We start from the raw sequence: 16,559 nt of genomic DNA on the forward strand, positions 1-16,559 counted from the left end.
AATAGTACATCGAGCGTGCACTTAATCATCCCTAACAATCGTGATAAAACCGTTTTTGGCTGCATCTTCCAAAATTTCTTCTATTGTTCCTTGGGAATTTGTACCAGCGTTGCGATCTAAATCTTTTGACTCTACGATGAAGCCACGAGATTCGACATCTTTTGAAGGAAGCTTAGGTTGCTTGCTTGGAGTTGGTTTAAAGTCCTGATCTCTCTTGTGAACTAAACTGGCAAATGGACCAATAGTGTATCTTACATCTTCAGACTTCTTGTAGTATCTAGTATGCTTCAGACCATGAGTGGTTGTCGAAGTAGTGGTAGTGGTGGTGGTGGTGGTGGTGGTGGTGGTGGTGGTAGTAGTAGTAGTAGTAGTAGTGCTGGTAGATGACGGAATGTACTCGACTGGAGTCACAGAAGGAGATAGGGAAACAACCTCAACTTCTGGGTTGTAAACTTCATTGACTTTATTGAGAGAATCATCATCAGAAACCTCATTTACAATAACTATATCATCTTCATGGTAAATTTGATTAGAATATTCGTATCCATTGTCTTCAATATCAGAGGTTACTTCAACTTCGCGTGGGACTGGTAAAACTATGACGTCTTCTGTCTGAGTAGATACAGAGACTAATTCAGGTCCTTGAGTCTGAGTAGTTTTTGTTTTCTTAGATTTCTTTTTTGAACTGCATGAAGATGATTCACCTTCTTCGTTCTCCTTTAATTCTTTTTCTGCCTTAGTCTTTTTCTTATCTTGCTTCTTTTGTTCCTTACCTTCATTTGATGGTTTAACATGATCCTTTAAACCATTATTAGATGCTTCCTTCTTTTGCTGTTTCAATAGTTTTTGTTTTTGCTTCTCTTCTTTTTGTAATTGTTTTTGTCTCTGTTTCTCCTCTTGCTTCAACAATTTTTGTCTCTGTTTCTCTTCTTTTTGTAATTGTTTTTGTCTTTGCCTCTCTTCTTTTTCCAATTGCTTTTGTCTCTGCTTCTCTTCTTTAGATAATTTCTGTTTCTCATTATCTTTGGGTAATTTTTGTTTTTTCTTTTCTTTTTCCAATCTCTTTTGTTCTTTCAATCTTCTTTGTTCTTCTTTCTCCTCCTCCCTTAATCTCTTTTGTTTCTCTTTTTCTTGTTTTTTCAAGAGTTTAGCATCATTGGCTTCATTCTTGTCGGATGAAGACTTCTTGTTTGCTTCCTTTAATGCTTTCTTTCTCTCTTTCTCTTCTAATTTCTGTAATCTCTGTCTTTCCTTCTCCTGCTTAGCCAATAGCTTCTTTTCTTTTTTCAACTTTTCCTTTTCCAATTTCTCGATTTTCTTAAGTTCACTCTTTGAAAGTGGTTTAGCAGTTGAAGTCTGAGTAACTATTGGAATTGTTTGTGTTGCAGCATCAGTCATACCAGTTTCCTCAGTCTGAGTACCAGTTTCCTCAGTCTGAATACCAGATTCAACAGGTACACATTCTGTTGATTCATCAAATAGGCAAGAGAAGCTGTTGGCCAAATCTTCATCAGAGCTATTTTTGTTTACATGTAACTCGCTAGTACATTGAACGGAGTTTCCAGAGAAGCAAGAACTTGATTGTTCCAATTCTGCAAGGAGAATTGCATCAACCTTGGAGTTCGGTGAACCACTTCTGTTCTGAGAATACTTCTTAAGTAATAAATGTAATGTACAGAGATTAGAGTCTTCAATGTCAATCTGTGGGAATTTGCATTCCTCTGAAGTATGCTCACGAACCAACACAGATTTGACTTTACTTTGAGAAGATAATGCAGAGTAAGTGTATTTCATGAGGGAAATCTTGTATGGTGCGTCTTTAATTCTTGGGTCAATCATTCTGTAAAGGAACTCAAAAGTTGCAGTTGTTTGAACAGTGTAAATGGGATTACCACTTGTCACAACTGTTGTACCTGAAGAATCAGGGACTACTGAACCCTTGATGGCACCACTATCAAGTGCCATAGCTGTAAAGATGATACCATTTAAACATTTGCCACTAAGAATGATGTCAGATCTTTCAAAGGAGTGATTTAATGGCAGTCTAAATGAAAGATGGCCATCGCATGGTGAGGATATGGTGAGGGAGCCTCGATGATCTGTAGCATATATTGCCTTTAAGAAGGCGAATAAAAAGAGTGATAATAAAACTCTCATGGAAACTTTGTAATCGAAATCTAATGGGAGAAAATAGAAAAACACGGAGAGTAATCAAGAATAATACAGTCTTGTCTCATTGTTTTTTGCGGTATATAACGGTACTCAAAATAAATAATAGTAACGTATTAATTAAAACTGCCAAATAGACAATATTAGTAGTTACGACAAATCACCATAAATAGAGAGAATTTAATGGTTAGGCGCGCATATTGTTAAAGTTAAAATATAATTAATTGCTATTAACACCGCAATAAATTTCAAACGTTTTCTAACTATTTTACCTAACTTCGTACTATATTGTTATATAATAATTGTTAATTAGATTTTTTTTCTACTACGAGGGTTATTTTTGATTGATGCCTTGTGTTGAAGTTTTACCTTGGGAATATTTTCTGCAATTTTAATTTTTTTCCGAGGAACTTCAGCTCCTGTAGATCTATTCCTTGTAATTTTTCGTTTAAATGCAAACCCAATGCTCATAATTAGATATTTTTCTGCGTATTTGATTGCGCTGCCTGCCCATCTTAAGTAGTTGTTGTTGCCTTTGTTGGAGCGCTTTGCATCATCAATTACAGCAAAGTCGACGCAAACGGCCTGCAAGTCTTCTCCTTCCCATGTAGATATTTTTTGCGTATACTCAGGAAAGTTGGGATTGGAATATTTAAGAAGTCTCTGTCTTTTGTCTTTTGATATTAGTTCAAAGCTTGTAGGTACTAGAAATGACGTCGTTGATGTTTTCTTATCTAATAAACTGGAGTTAGCCTTTATATAGCCAACTTTAATTTCTCCAATTTCTCCTGGTTTGCTAATAGAGGTACTTTTAGATGGCTGGCCAATAGTAACCGTAGATATTCCATCGCTGCAGAACAGCTGAATAGCAGTAATTTGTTTAAGTGGTCCGACATGTTTCTGCTCCTTGAATGCATGCGGGAGAGGTAGTGTACCATTATTTAAAATTTCAAAGCCTTGTTTGCTATTATTTTCATGTGTGCTGTACCCAATTCTTTCTATATGAGTCCCATTTGGACAAAGAAATGCAGCAGAAAAGCCAGGAAAATTAAGTCCAAAAGACGGGGGATTTGTCATATCACATGTAGAAACAATTTTATTTAGGTGTATTTGTGGGATTCCAGTTTGAATAAATCCTTTATAAGGTAAGACAGCAAGTGGAGGAGGCTTTTCAAAGTAGGATCCGAAGGAAACAATACTGAATTCATTGTTTTTAAGAATTCCGCCCCCAAGATTGAGTAAGCCAATACAAACTCCTGTCCAACGGCCACCTCTCCATATTCTTGATTTGTGATTGCTAGCTTTTGATCTCGTTTTTAAAGAGTTCAAAGCCTCAATAGCTGAGCTATACGATTTAACACCTTCAATTTCTAATTGTATCTTTGAAAGGGGTCGGGATTCATGGACAAGTTTGAAGAGAACTGGATCTCCAGGTAGGGTTCGTAAAAGCTCCTCCGTAACTTTGATAGAACTTTCTTTTGTTAGTTCTCGTTTAACAGCACTGATTTCATCACTAGTTAGTTCCTTGTAACCCAATAAAACTTCATGAATTTCCAGATTACTTTTTGAATGAGTTGGAGTAGCGTCTGACCCAACCTTAAAAACCGATTTTCCATCACTACAAAAGAATCTCATTGCTCCTATAGAGCCAAGTGGCCCTTTATTAGAGTTATTATTAAATATTTGATCCGGTTTCATAAGAGATTCTGTTCCTCTAATTATTTGCCATGCGACCTCCACTCTATTTATTACACTTTTTTCAGGACATCTGAAGTTGATAGACCTTAGAAGAGTTCGTTTGCTTCTTGAACGTAACTCTCCAGTCATAATAATTTCTTCTGTTTGTTTGCTGAAGAGTAATTGAGCACGGGGTGAATGAAGCATACCTGGACAAGTAAATTCTTTTGAGTCAACATCCAGTTCTCCATTTCCTTCAGCAGAAAATCCATAGTAATCACTAATTTCCTCCCTTGATGTCGGCTGAAAAGGAAATACAAATCCAAATCCAATATTGTTAATCATGCCTCCGCTTGTAATGTCTGCGCAGACTTTTGTCAATACTCCGTTGTTCCAAATCTTTTTACTTTGGTAGTTTGGAGGGAATTTTTCTGAGACAAAATTGAACTTGTTTTCCTTTGATTCTTGGGGTTTCGAAGAAGCGTTATTTTTTTGTATAACATGAAACATTGAAATAGGAAGGTTTGACTCTGGTATAAATATTGAGTTTGATGAGAAGCTCTTAGATGGCGAAACTAGTATGGAGTTGACTTCATCATAAGAAATAGTATCTTTTTGTACAATGGTATTAATAATATCAAAGTTATTTTCTTTATGCAAAGATTTCATTTTGTTCTCAAATATTTTGGATTCACCAATTATAAAGTAGTTTTCAGGATTATTTCCACAATCAAATTTTATAGAAACTAGCCTTCCTGAGGTTTTGTTGACTAATAACTGAATATTTTCTACTGCTAAACCAGACGGACATTCTATAGAGCCTTGGAATGACCTTAAACTGCTCCTAGCTTCATTAGGTTCCAAATTATCTTTACTTATTTGACTTTCTTGGCTGACTGTTGATGATCTAAGCATTTGATCGCATCCAAAGCCTTTCCCATTATCCTTCTCAATCTTTACACTTGATGTAGCAATAATTTGGGGGAAATACGGCTTAATATTTTTCGAGACTTCAAATCCAATACTAGATATTAACATAGAGCCATGCATTACTCTTCCACATAATCCTTTAAACTCGTCTCCTGAAAAGCTTAATCTTGAATCTATTGGATTGGATTTAAAAATATCAGGTAATAGTTTCAAAATGCTTCTCCTGTTGAAATCATGATCTACAAATTCATTTACATTTATAAAAACTGGTCCAAATGTATACCTTTCTACATATTCTACAATTTCACTATTCTCTTTCTTATTATCATTTTTTAGATATGCCTTTACTACAAGCTTCTCGGTAGTATAACCTAGTAAAACGGAATTGATATTTCCCAAGCGGACTTCTTTTGTTCCAAGAACTAATTTTTCTTCAGCAGCATTTCTCATATTTTTTTCAGCTTCATTACTTACCAATATAGAAGATATTTCCCAATCTTTAACATTTGGGATTTGATCTTGCAAGTTCCAACTTGTAACATTTTGTAAGGCTTGTCCAATTGAAAATGAAGTAATATAGTCGCTACAAAGGAATCTAACCATTATAATTTCTCCATTATTCACAGCGGAATCTATCCCACTTTTTTTATTATTTACACTCATATCAGTTGAACTTTTGAAAGAAGAACCTAGCGAATCTATAAATGAGTCTGAAGTAAATTTGCTTTCATCTAAAGACTTTTTTTCATCATTCTTTGAAACCGAAACATTCTTATTCAATTTATTCAGTTGACTTGAAACGCTTTCTAAACTAACTGCTGTAATCTGATCCCCCACTATTGCGTCTATTCCAATTATTCGATATCCATTCGGACATTTAATATGGAAGTTTAGATCCTTTGTATTTGAAGGACTTACCCCTGAAATTTGATTGCATCGTTTAATATCTGGCTTTGAAAACTCGATTTCTGGAACTCCTGTATAAATTAAACCTCTGTATTTATTCTGGGATAGAGGTCGTTTCTCCAGAAATTGAATCCTAACATTTCCTATAATGGGAGCTAAATATGAAGAATCTTTTATAATCACACCACAAACTGATGTAGGGACACTCCCAACAAATGTTTGGGTTCTAAATAATTGTTCACTAGGTGAAATAAAACTAAGTAATTTTTCTGAGCCCTTTGGTAAAGTTTCTTCTTTGATTACTTGAATTAACCGTAGAATTGGAGTTTCAGAATCATATCCGAAAGCAATTTCATTGATTCCACCACCCAAATACTTTCCTTTTACGTTTTTAGAGTTAAAATTCTCAGATCCCATATGAAATGAAGAACTTCCATCATTGCAGATAAATCGAATTCCTGTTATAAAAAGCTCTAGAGAATCTGTAAAGTATTCCAATCCGATAATTTGATAGCCTGCTGGGCAATTGAATTTTACAACTTCAGCCTTTCCAAACCTCGTCAATTCATTGAATGAGATAGCTGATGGTTCACAAAGGTTTTTGTTATATTCATAATAGTTAGAGACTGATAATTCTCCATTTCCTGTGGAGCCAAATCCTTGATAGTTTGAAATTCCGGAAGAGCCAATAAATTTTAATAAAAGAATCAACGCTGTCTTTAACAATGACTTTCTAAATTTACACATATCTATTTTTAAATATGGACTAGATCTTTACAGTAATCATTTGAGTATCACTTTTCTTTAAAACTATAATTATTCTAGCATGCAATGTAAATTTATTTGGGCGCGATAGATCCAAATAACTTTAAACTCAATATTTTCTGTGTTACACTTAAAAACACATTTTAAATAATAAAATTTGATACTTCACTAATGCAATAACAATATTACGAACATATGAATACACAATATGATTGGTATAAAGAAATGGACAAGCCTGTATGGTTCACTCGGATTTACATAAAAAGGCTCAAATTAACTAGAAAAAGAAAAATAAGGTTAACAGGATATCATTACGAAATTAATATATATAATTCAAAGTAATACAATGGTAATTTAACTTGGATGTTTCAGAGGAATTTTTTCTAAAATTTTAAATTGAGAAATCGGGAGGGAATTAAGAAAAATTTACTTTACAGTTGCAATAATTGTAAAGAATAAGAATTATTGATTAATTAATAATATAATTAAAATATAAAGACGCCAGTCCATTAGACGCGTACCTAAGAGGCGGGAATGTGCTTAATTTGGATTAAAAACTGCGGACCCTCTAAAGGGCAGAGTTTATTGAGGCCTAAGAAGTTTTACTACCAATATAGTTAAAAGATTTTTTTTTTCGATAGAATTAACATGAAATCACTTTCTTTATTATCAGTTTTCATTACTTATTTCCTAATCATCTATACTGTCTCTGCAACGGAATTAGATTCAACCGAAAATGTGGTATCCACTTCTCTAGTAGGATCTGCAGATAATAGCGCAGAGAAATTTGAAGAGGTTGCTTCAAATAAAACTTCAACGATAGCTCCTGCAGAAGTGTCCAAATTAGATGAGGAGGCTCCAACAGCGGATCAAGACTCAGAACATAAATCGATTGATTTAAGCGGAGAAAGTTCAGTTCCCATATTAACTAAAGAATTAGACTTAGAGAGTGATCCTAAATCCAGTATTTACACTATTGAAGTTCATACTAAGGATGAAGTTGAGGTACCTATTGTGCAATCTGACGAAGTGATGACTTTAGAAGTGACTTCCTTCACTAAGGAAGATGAGACTCCAGCCAGTGTTGAGGTAACTCTTGACGAAGTTTCAACTGCTTCTGAGTTATCTGGTGATGAAGTCCAAACTGCTGCTGAGTTATCTGGCGATGAAGCCCCAACTGTTGCTGAGTTATCTGGCGATGAAGCCCCAACAGTTACTGAGTTGTCTGGTGATGAGGCATCAGCCACTATTGAATTGTCTAGCGGGGTTGAACAAATATCTGATTCAGCGGAAAAAGCAGGCGAGAAGGATCAAGAAGAAACACAAGAAAGCTTAGTTTTACACAAATATGAAGTGCCGTTAATGTTTGCATGTGAAACAAAGAAGTTAATTTGCCACAACACTTCAACATCTAATGCAATCACAATTCAAGGATCTAGAAAGGGATCGGCTTTGTTCGCAAGTTTCGATTCTAGCATGATTAGGAGCTCTGGAATTAATTCAGGTGATGTTGTTTCTGCTACACTTATTTTGAACAAAGTCGGAGGTACAAGAACATTGCCAGTTCGTGTTGATGTTTTGAACTTAGAATCTAAATCATCTCGCATTTCCAAGTCTACAGTTTTGGCTACTTATCGAACAGTTTTGCCAAAGACCCAAAATTCTCCAGTTAGTGTTGATGTAACATCGGCTATTCGTGAACTTTTGGAGAATGCTAAGGACCATGAGAAATTCTCCATTTTGGTTTCCGCTTATTCTAATACCAGATTTGGTGACATTCTTACATTCCCGACAAAGGATTACCCAAATGGGTTAACATTAGAGCTTAGCCTTACAAAATTACCAGAAAAATTATCTAGCTCATTAGATTCAACAGAATCTGTAAGGGAAGTTCAATCACTAAGAGAGCGTATCTTTTCTGGTCAAAATTTATACATCGCAATGGGCATTCTTGCGACAGTATCAATCATAGTTATTGTATTGATGATGATGTAAGAGGAGTTTGGTACAAAATTCACTTAGAAGCTAAAATACGAAAGTTATCTGTAATTTATTTAAACAGAGCAGTTTATTAGATGATGTTACTTATATCTTTGCTTTCTTAATGTTTATATTTAAAATACTAGCTACGAAACTATGGCTCTACTTTTTTACTTATGATTTTTCTCTTGTGAGAGTTTGAATTAGTTTTTGTATTTGGAATGAATTTTTATTTTACTTGTTGAATTAAATATTAATTTATATAAATATAGATGGATCGTATTCCGAGAACTTTGAAGGAGGGGAAAATGTACAAGAGGTGCAGTTAAAAATGCATATTATTCGGGTAATGCGCGCAAAACAGAGTTATATGAGTGAATATTTATTTTAATCAAGTAGTAAATAGGGGCTTGTTAAATATATAACCCTAAAAACCTTACCTTATTAAAAAATTACCAAAATAGACCGGCAGGCTTAAGATAGTAATTATTAGATGCGCCCGCCTAAGATCAAATAAGGCATATGGGGGGACATGATGTTGCTTCTTTAATAGATCCATTCAAATATTAAGATTATTTTTGAATAGTTGGGACAGGAAAAATATTAATCAAGCTGATTAAGATTAAAATAATTAAGGCGAATCTTAGCATTGCTTGAGAAAGAAGAGTAAGATGGAGAGAGGTTTGAAGATGTTTCTTAATGGTAAAACATGTTTATTATTAACAGCATGTTTTGCTTCAACATTATCAGTTGTATATGGAGCAATTGGAGGTTTTCCAACAATAGATTTTGTGGAGGCCCCATTAAAAGTATACACTCCAAAAAAGCCGTCCCTTGATGCTTTTAAGACAAGAGGCGAGCTTGCATACAGTAGTGCATTAGCAGCATCTCACCAAATGCAACCAGGTTTTGATGGTCTTCCAGATTTGGATACAACAACTGAAGATGGCATCTACTCAAAGAGTTCAAGAACTGTTGAGAAAATTCAAAGAGCAACAAAATTTGAGGTTGAGGTTGCAAAGATTTTGTACTGGAGAATAAAAACTGATGCGGAATTAAGTGCATTTGATGTATCTCTTACTATTTTGGAAAAGTTAGTTATGGACCTTTTCCGTAAGTATGGGTTTAATGCTGCTACTTGCCAGGCTTTGTTAGTGAAGGAGGGAATTCCAAGTGAGAAGGCCATCGAATTTTGTTATAACTTAGAGCCCTTCGCATTGTTAGAGTGCCATGCTTTAACTTGGATAGACTTTTCAGTTGTAATGGATATTAAGTTTAGAATGAAGAGAAGAGGCATGTTTTTGGAAACAAAGGATGTCTGCAGACTTGTTGAGAGAATTAAGCCATCTTTAATTCCTAAGCCAGAGAGAAAGTCAATCTTTGGGAAATGTCAAACTGTTGTAAACAGTGAGCTGATGAGGAAGTATGGTGTAACAAATATGGATGTAGATATGATTTGTACAGTAATGGATTATACTATTCAGCCAGCCTGCGCAGATCTTTCTAAAGATGAACTTTCTGAAGTAATGAAACTTGGTTTACATTTGGGTGATTTTATTTATCCAAGATTATTCCCAATCTTTGTTTCTGATTTGTGTATTGCCAGAAAGATGATGAAACGTGGACCAAGCAGAGAAAAATGTAGAAATGCATTAGTAAGAGTATTGGTTGAGAGAGCTGATGAATATGGTAACTCAGTCGTTGCAGAACAATGGCCATTATATACTGAAATTTGGAGATCATGTGCCTATGTATATAAGAGAAAGGCAACCGGCGGAGAAAAGATGAGACTTGATAAATTATTTACAAGAATTGCATTTGGATCTATTTGGTCAGACAAAAAATATAGGGGCCAAAGTGTTAATTATCCTCCATCAAGGTTTGCCTATCTTCATGGAGAAACTGTTGAAGTTGCTCCAGATGAATCTGAGGTTGATTCAGAATTAGATTTAGGTTCAGACTTATCAGATTCAGCACTCGAACTTGAACATGGCTCTAAGTCCGATGGTACAATTGAGTTAAGTGCAGATGTTGGATCCGAATCCTCTATTGATTTGGGCTCTGACATGTCTATCGAGCTTGACGAAGGAAAATCATCAGAAGGTGTTGCACTCAGTGATGGTTCAAGCTTGGATATCGGTTCAGGTTCAAGCGGCGTCGGCGTTTATGGTCCATCTGTTAGTTCTAAATATCACAAATCATCAAGGGAAGCAGCAAGAAAGGCAGTTGCACCAAGAGAGAGATGGATATCAAAAACAAAAGCTTTGGAAACTCCAGATCAATTCTTGTGGTCTACAAGACAATCAGTTGCCTTAAACTCAGTTCAAAAAGTTTGGGCACAAATCTTATACTCATTATACTCTCAAGAAGGTAATAAAGCTTATGGCATTGAAGATTTTGAGATTATTGCAGCTAGGATCGATCCAACTAATTTACATAGATCATGTTCAAGACTAATTTTCGCAAAGATTAAGAAATACCCAGGACATCAAAAAGATGGAGTTGGTTCTAGATTTTCCGAGACAACAATTGCAAACTGGTGTGCAGCTATAGATGGTGCTAGAAGCAAGGCATGCCAGAGCTTATCAGTACCTGCTCAATTGTGGTCAAAGAGTATTCTTAAATCTATGACTCTAATGAGAGATGAATCAAGTTTCGCAATTGATTTGAGAGATATTTGCAGATTTGTGGGTAAAGTTGAGCCATGGATTTATACTAAGAGAAGTGGATTCACTAATCATTGTATAAGCAATCTTTCCGAGCCATTGTCTACAGCAAAGCACTCTAGTCAAATTTCATTCCTAGAAAAGTATAAGTTGACTGAAAAAGAATCTAAGCAAATGTGTTTACTCCTCAAGCCTGCCAATCATAAATCATGTATCAAGCTTTCATCAGGAGATCTTACTCTTGCTTATAAATTGGCATTTGAGTTAGGAAAAATACATAATGGAGACAAGAAATTACAGGTAACTTATGATTCTACCTGTAAAGTTATTAACAGAGTTAGTAGGGTTAGTACCATTGAGCACTGCATTCTTGCAACTGCTGAGTTCGTAGGCCATATTGCTGTTGACAGCGATGTTGCTGGCAAGGAGTTTGAAACCGGTGTAGCTACTGCATGTGGAAAGGTATTTGAAGCAAAAGAGCCTGAAGAATCAGCAAAGCTTGTCAGCTCTATTATTGAGGATGTTTATTCTGACATTGCAAAACACATGCCACCTCAACCACAAGATTTCGATGTCATTAGGAGAAAGATTGTTATTGGAGATGAGCTCATTGAAGAAACAAGAAACATTAGAGGAACAAGAGGTTTTGGTCAAGGCGTTACAGGAGCTAGGTTATATTCACCAACATACTTTAAACCAGCTGCTGCAAGCGATGAAGAATACTGGACTCCATTTGGAATAGATCCAGCTCTACTTAAAAAGGACATTGATTCTGGAATTGGAGCTGCAACACCAATGACAGTCGAACAATATTATGAAAAATCTGAGTTCCCATCCTCTGGATTCACAATGGATACTCAATGGGTTGATATTAGCGGAGTCAGTTTTAAGAAGTCATTAGCAGATAAACTTAAGGATGAGTTTGTTAGAACTGCACCTCCATCATTGGTTATTGAATCATCAAATATACCAAACTTTGCAAGTATTGTTGATGAGTTGGATTTGGCACCAAACACTATTTATGTCAGCTGTGTTAAAGTTCTTAAGAGACATAGAGTGCGATCTGAACTTGCTCAGGCTGTATGTAAGAGAATTGATCCATATGCAACACCTGCATGCAATGGTTTAATGATTGTATTGCTTGATCATGCTGAATTCGTTCACTCTTATTTCACATCATTAGTGAAGAAAGAGGCGTTTGACTTAGCAGATTTCTGTAAGGTAATGCATGCATTGGGCCCATTCTCTGATAAATCTGGAACAATTGGAAACATTTCAAATACATGTGTTAAGAGCCCGGTGATGTTCAACTTCCAAAAGAAGTATTCCTTGTCAAACAAGCAGATGACCAAGCTTTGCTCTAAATTAGATTTCACTCGTACTGAATCATTTGCCAGATTAACTAGCCCACAGAGAGTAAGAGTTATCTCTTCATCAAAGGCTATTTCAATATTGATTTCCGATAAATACCAGGATGTCTATAAGAAATTCGGTGGAATATTTTGGGCAAGAAATATTCCAAGAGTCTCAATTACAAACATGATCAATTTGATTTCTCATACTGGTAGCGAATCTCCTATTAAGGAGAAATGCGAGTACGAATGCCAATCAGGAAGCCCATTCTTCACACAAGTCTTACCAGACACTGATATTTGCTTCAAATCATGTATGGCATTTTCAACTTTGGATGGTCAAGTTCATGTTGCTGATGAAGCAGCAGGTACTGGTTCAACTTCAGCAGTTGGCTTAAGACCAAGAACTTACGAATCCTATGACAGGTATGGCTCTAGCTCTGATAAACCATTAAGAAAAGTTGTCTGGTGGATGGCTGACCAATAAAAATAATCTTCTGGAGTAAAAATGGAAAGGAGTAATCTAATAGATAAATTTCCAGCAAGTCGATGTGAATTATTTCAATCTTTGAGGGAATATCACTATTCTGTTGATTACAATTCTTTTTTGTATATCAAATCTATTCTGAGAGGTTCCAGGTATTATTTTTTAACAAAGGGTATTAAGGGCATTGGACATGATTTATTGCATTAATTATAAATAAGTTTTGTCCATGTAATACTTACCAATGCAATAATAGACTTAGCTGCCGCTTTAATGTTGGAAACGAATGATGGGTGGTATTTACCATATTCCTCTTCGTATTTAACTTAGCGTTATTGGAGGTTTTTCTATTCTAAACTTATTTTCTTATTTTGACTTATTTTCATTGTCTTGCATGTTTTGCGTATTTTGGCGGCACGGTTTAATTTTGAATCTTCTTATGTTGTGGGGGCACAAATTTATAACGTGTGAGGATAAATTTGTTTATTTGGATATAACTCACGTGTATTAGGTTTGAATAAATCCTTGACCCTAGAATAAAAATAAATTGATTCATTAAATAATTATAGTTCGTTTGGAGCTAGGATAACGCAATATAAGCAATCTGGATGTTTAGTGAGAAATTCGCTTACTAATACTTTAAGAGACAATTTTATTAACGATATTGAATAGGGTTTAACTATTGGGTGATAAGAAAAATGCATACCGATAAGATTGAGTCAAAACCAGTAAGAGGGTCTATTTTCCCTCCTAATGCGGATCAGGGAGTTTATTTGGCAGCAACGGACATTTCTTATCAAATTACAAGTGGCGTTTTTGAACAAAGCACTGCAAGAATATTATCAGGAATAAAGTTCTTTGCTGAGCCGAAAACTATGACTGCAATATTGGGTCCTAGTGGATCAGGTAAGACTTCTTTACTTAATATCTTGTCAGGCAGGCTTTCTTCAACTGGTAATAAGCTTGTAGGAGGATCGATATATTTGAATGGAAAGAAGGTTACAAGCAAAGATTTAAAGTCCCGTTGCAGTTATGTGATGCAACATGAAATGACTATTCCATATTTAACAATTGAAGAAACTTTGCTTTACTCCGCAGAATTGAGATTGCCTTTTTTGTCCGCAAAAGAAAGAAGAGAAAAGGTTAGAATTTTGCTAAATGATTTGGGTTTAGTACATTGCATGCATTCAATTGTGGGTGATGATAAGGTAAGATCAATATCTGGAGGTGAACGCAAAAGAGTTATTTTGGGTACTGAGTTGATTAGTGATCCTCAAATACTGTTTATTGATGAACCTACAAGCGGTTTGGATGCATTTATGGCTTTTCAAATCTTGCAGTTACTAATAAAGTTGGCAAAAACAGGAAGAACAATTATTTGTACGATACACCAACCTAGAACTCAAGTATTTCAGGCATTTGATGAAATTTTATTGTTGTCGAAAGGAGAAGTCATTTATCAAGGACCATCTAAATCTTCAGTTGATTATTTTTCCCTAATTGGATACCCTGTACCAGAAAATTACAATCCAACTGACTATTATCTGGATTTGCTTGTTCCAAGATCAAATGTGGAAAAATTTGCTGACAGCCGTCTTCACTCCATTACTTATGAACAATTGAGAGTATTACCAGAGTTGTACTTATCATCAGAGTATAACGATAGGGTAATAAGAAAGATCGATGAACATTTGAGTGGGCAATATTCCCCAATTCCTGAGCTACTATTGTTTTCAAGAAGTAGCCATACATGTTTTGGATGGATAAGAAAGAAGCTATTTGCTTTTAGTGTTATTGTAAAGAGATCTTTTATGAATAACGCAAGAAATACTTTAGGATCATTGGTTATTGGTGTTTTGGTAAATGCTTTTATTGCAGTTGTAATTGGAAGTATCTTCTTTAATTTGCCTTCATTTAGCAATGATATTGGGATAACCTTTAAAAATGCAACCAACATTATGGGGGCACTTTTCTTTTCAGTAATGATTGCAACATTTGGAGCAATGATAGCATTAGAATCTTTCACAAGGTTTAGAATAATATTCTCTAGAGAAAGAGCGAAAGGATTATATGGCCCTGCAACATACATGCTAGGTAAACATGTTGGAGATTTTATCTTTGAAATTGTTCCAATTTTGGTATTTAGTCATATATTCTATTTTATGAGTAATACGAATTCTGTTTCGTACCCAGGCTGGAATACTTTAACTCAATATCTATGCTATCAATTAACTATTTTATTAACTTCCTGGGCAAGCTATGGCTTAGTTTATTTTATTTGCGGGATAACAAAGTCATTGGAACTTGCATATGGAATTGCTCCTTTAATAATTATCTTCTTTGTCATAGTATCAGGTTTCTATGTAACAGTTAATAAGTTGCCATTATGGGTTTCTTGGATCAAATATATTTCTTTCCAGAGATATTCTTATTCTGCCTTGGTGGTTAACACTTTCCCACCAAACCAAAATTGGGGTCCAATTCAGACCGATATTTTACTTAAACAGTTCTCTATTGATCAGACATCATTTTTACTGAATGCAGTGGTATTAGTTGTTTTGGGCATTTTATACAGAATTTTTGCCTGTATTGCATTTGCTCTTTTCTTTAGAAATCTTGGTTTAGAATAAAGTTAATACAATTAATGTATTTGGACAGGGTATTTAACTCTGGCGTAGTAGGATAGGCTCTGTTTTAGCTTTTAAATATTTAACTTTATACTTTGTTTTATTTCTATTTTGCTTTTAGTAATATTTATTAACTATTCTTTAAGTTTCTGTGACTAAATGTCAGCCTCGAATTTAAATAGCGATGATAAGGTTCTAATAGATTACTTATATCATAATTTTAATAATTATTAATATTTGTTCCTAGCTTTTTAAGATTTAATTGTTTTATGTTTTTGAATATCCCTTGCCTCACAAATTTTAATTGCTAAATCATTTGAACATAATTGTTTACAAAAATCCAAATTTTAGTCAACATGTTTGGTTAAATCTGATCAATATTTATATATTCAATAGAATAACACATTTTCTATAATTTTACTCTTCCAATTTTCGACAATTAGTATACATTATTTGTTTATTTACATATATAAAAGGCTATATATCTTCATTTAGTTAGACAACTATTAATTTAAAAAGCCCTGCAAATAATGTTTTTTTAATGATAAAATAATCAATTAATTTATAATACTTAACAGATTTTAAAGAATAAATTCAAAATTTTAAGATAAAGATATACTTTTTATAAGGTATAAGTTATTTTAATATACTTTTATCAAATACATGACAAATTAAAAATCATTTATTACAATCTGAATATTTTCGATTACTATCTCAGTAGTTGGTTAATAAAATATCTCAAAAGAATTGCAATGGTTATTGACTTTACAAAGACTCAATAAATAATAAAAAATCTACATTAATCCGATTAAACTATAAAACAAACTAATCTCTAATATTACGAAATTAAAAAAGATTATAATTAAAGTACAATAATAAATGATTTTAACAAAAGCTCATTTGACATCAATAAATTAAATGATAAATTCCAGATTTCAGTCCGAAATTATAAGCAAATATTCATATGGGTAACTGAAAATAATAACAATCCCAATTAAAATTT

General features: G+C 34.2%; 5 protein-coding genes across 5 annotated transcripts; 3 read left to right on the forward strand and 2 right to left on the reverse strand.

Moving 5' to 3' along the window:
* Positions 1–21: 21 nt before the first annotated feature.
* cgd6_5410 (signal peptide plus thr stretch, charged repeats, likely mucin) lies at positions 22–2,157 on the reverse strand (the record flags this gene model as incomplete). Its single annotated transcript, XM_627859.1, has 1 exon — positions 22–2,157. The coding sequence occupies one exon, from the start codon at positions 2,155–2,157 to the stop codon at positions 22–24; it is 2,136 nt and encodes a 711-aa protein (XP_627859.1).
* A 321-nt stretch (positions 2,158–2,478) lies between these two features.
* cgd6_5420 (hypothetical protein, signal peptide) lies at positions 2,479–6,429 on the reverse strand (the record flags this gene model as incomplete). The annotated part of the gene is made up of 1 exon (XM_627860.1): positions 2,479–6,429. The coding sequence occupies one exon, from the start codon at positions 6,427–6,429 to the stop codon at positions 2,479–2,481; it is 3,951 nt and encodes a 1,316-aa protein (XP_627860.1).
* Positions 6,430–7,095: 666 nt separating this feature from the next.
* cgd6_5430 (hypothetical protein, signal peptide plus transmembrane domain or GPI anchor) lies at positions 7,096–8,442 on the forward strand (the record flags this gene model as incomplete). Its single annotated transcript, XM_627861.1, has 1 exon — positions 7,096–8,442. One exon carries the CDS (start codon positions 7,096–7,098, stop codon positions 8,440–8,442), a length of 1,347 nt encoding a protein of 448 aa, XP_627861.1.
* Positions 8,443–9,098: 656 nt separating this feature from the next.
* Positions 9,099–12,932, forward strand: cgd6_5440 (hypothetical protein, signal peptide, paralogs; the record flags this gene model as incomplete). Its single annotated transcript, XM_627862.1, has 1 exon — positions 9,099–12,932. The coding sequence occupies one exon, from the start codon at positions 9,099–9,101 to the stop codon at positions 12,930–12,932; it is 3,834 nt and encodes a 1,277-aa protein (XP_627862.1).
* A 665-nt stretch (positions 12,933–13,597) lies between these two features.
* On the forward strand, positions 13,598–15,559 carry cgd6_5450 (ABC transporter, AAA domain; the record flags this gene model as incomplete). The annotated part of the gene is made up of 1 exon (XM_627863.1): positions 13,598–15,559. A coding segment is annotated over one exon (1,962 nt), but the record flags the coding sequence as incomplete, so codon positions are not given.
* Positions 15,560–16,559: the final 1,000 nt, after the last annotated feature.

This window comes from Cryptosporidium parvum, chromosome 6 (assembly GCF_000165345.1).
Source record: "Cryptosporidium parvum Iowa II chromosome 6, whole genome shotgun sequence".
NCBI classification, from domain to species: Eukaryota; Apicomplexa; class Conoidasida; order Eucoccidiorida; family Cryptosporidiidae; genus Cryptosporidium; species Cryptosporidium parvum.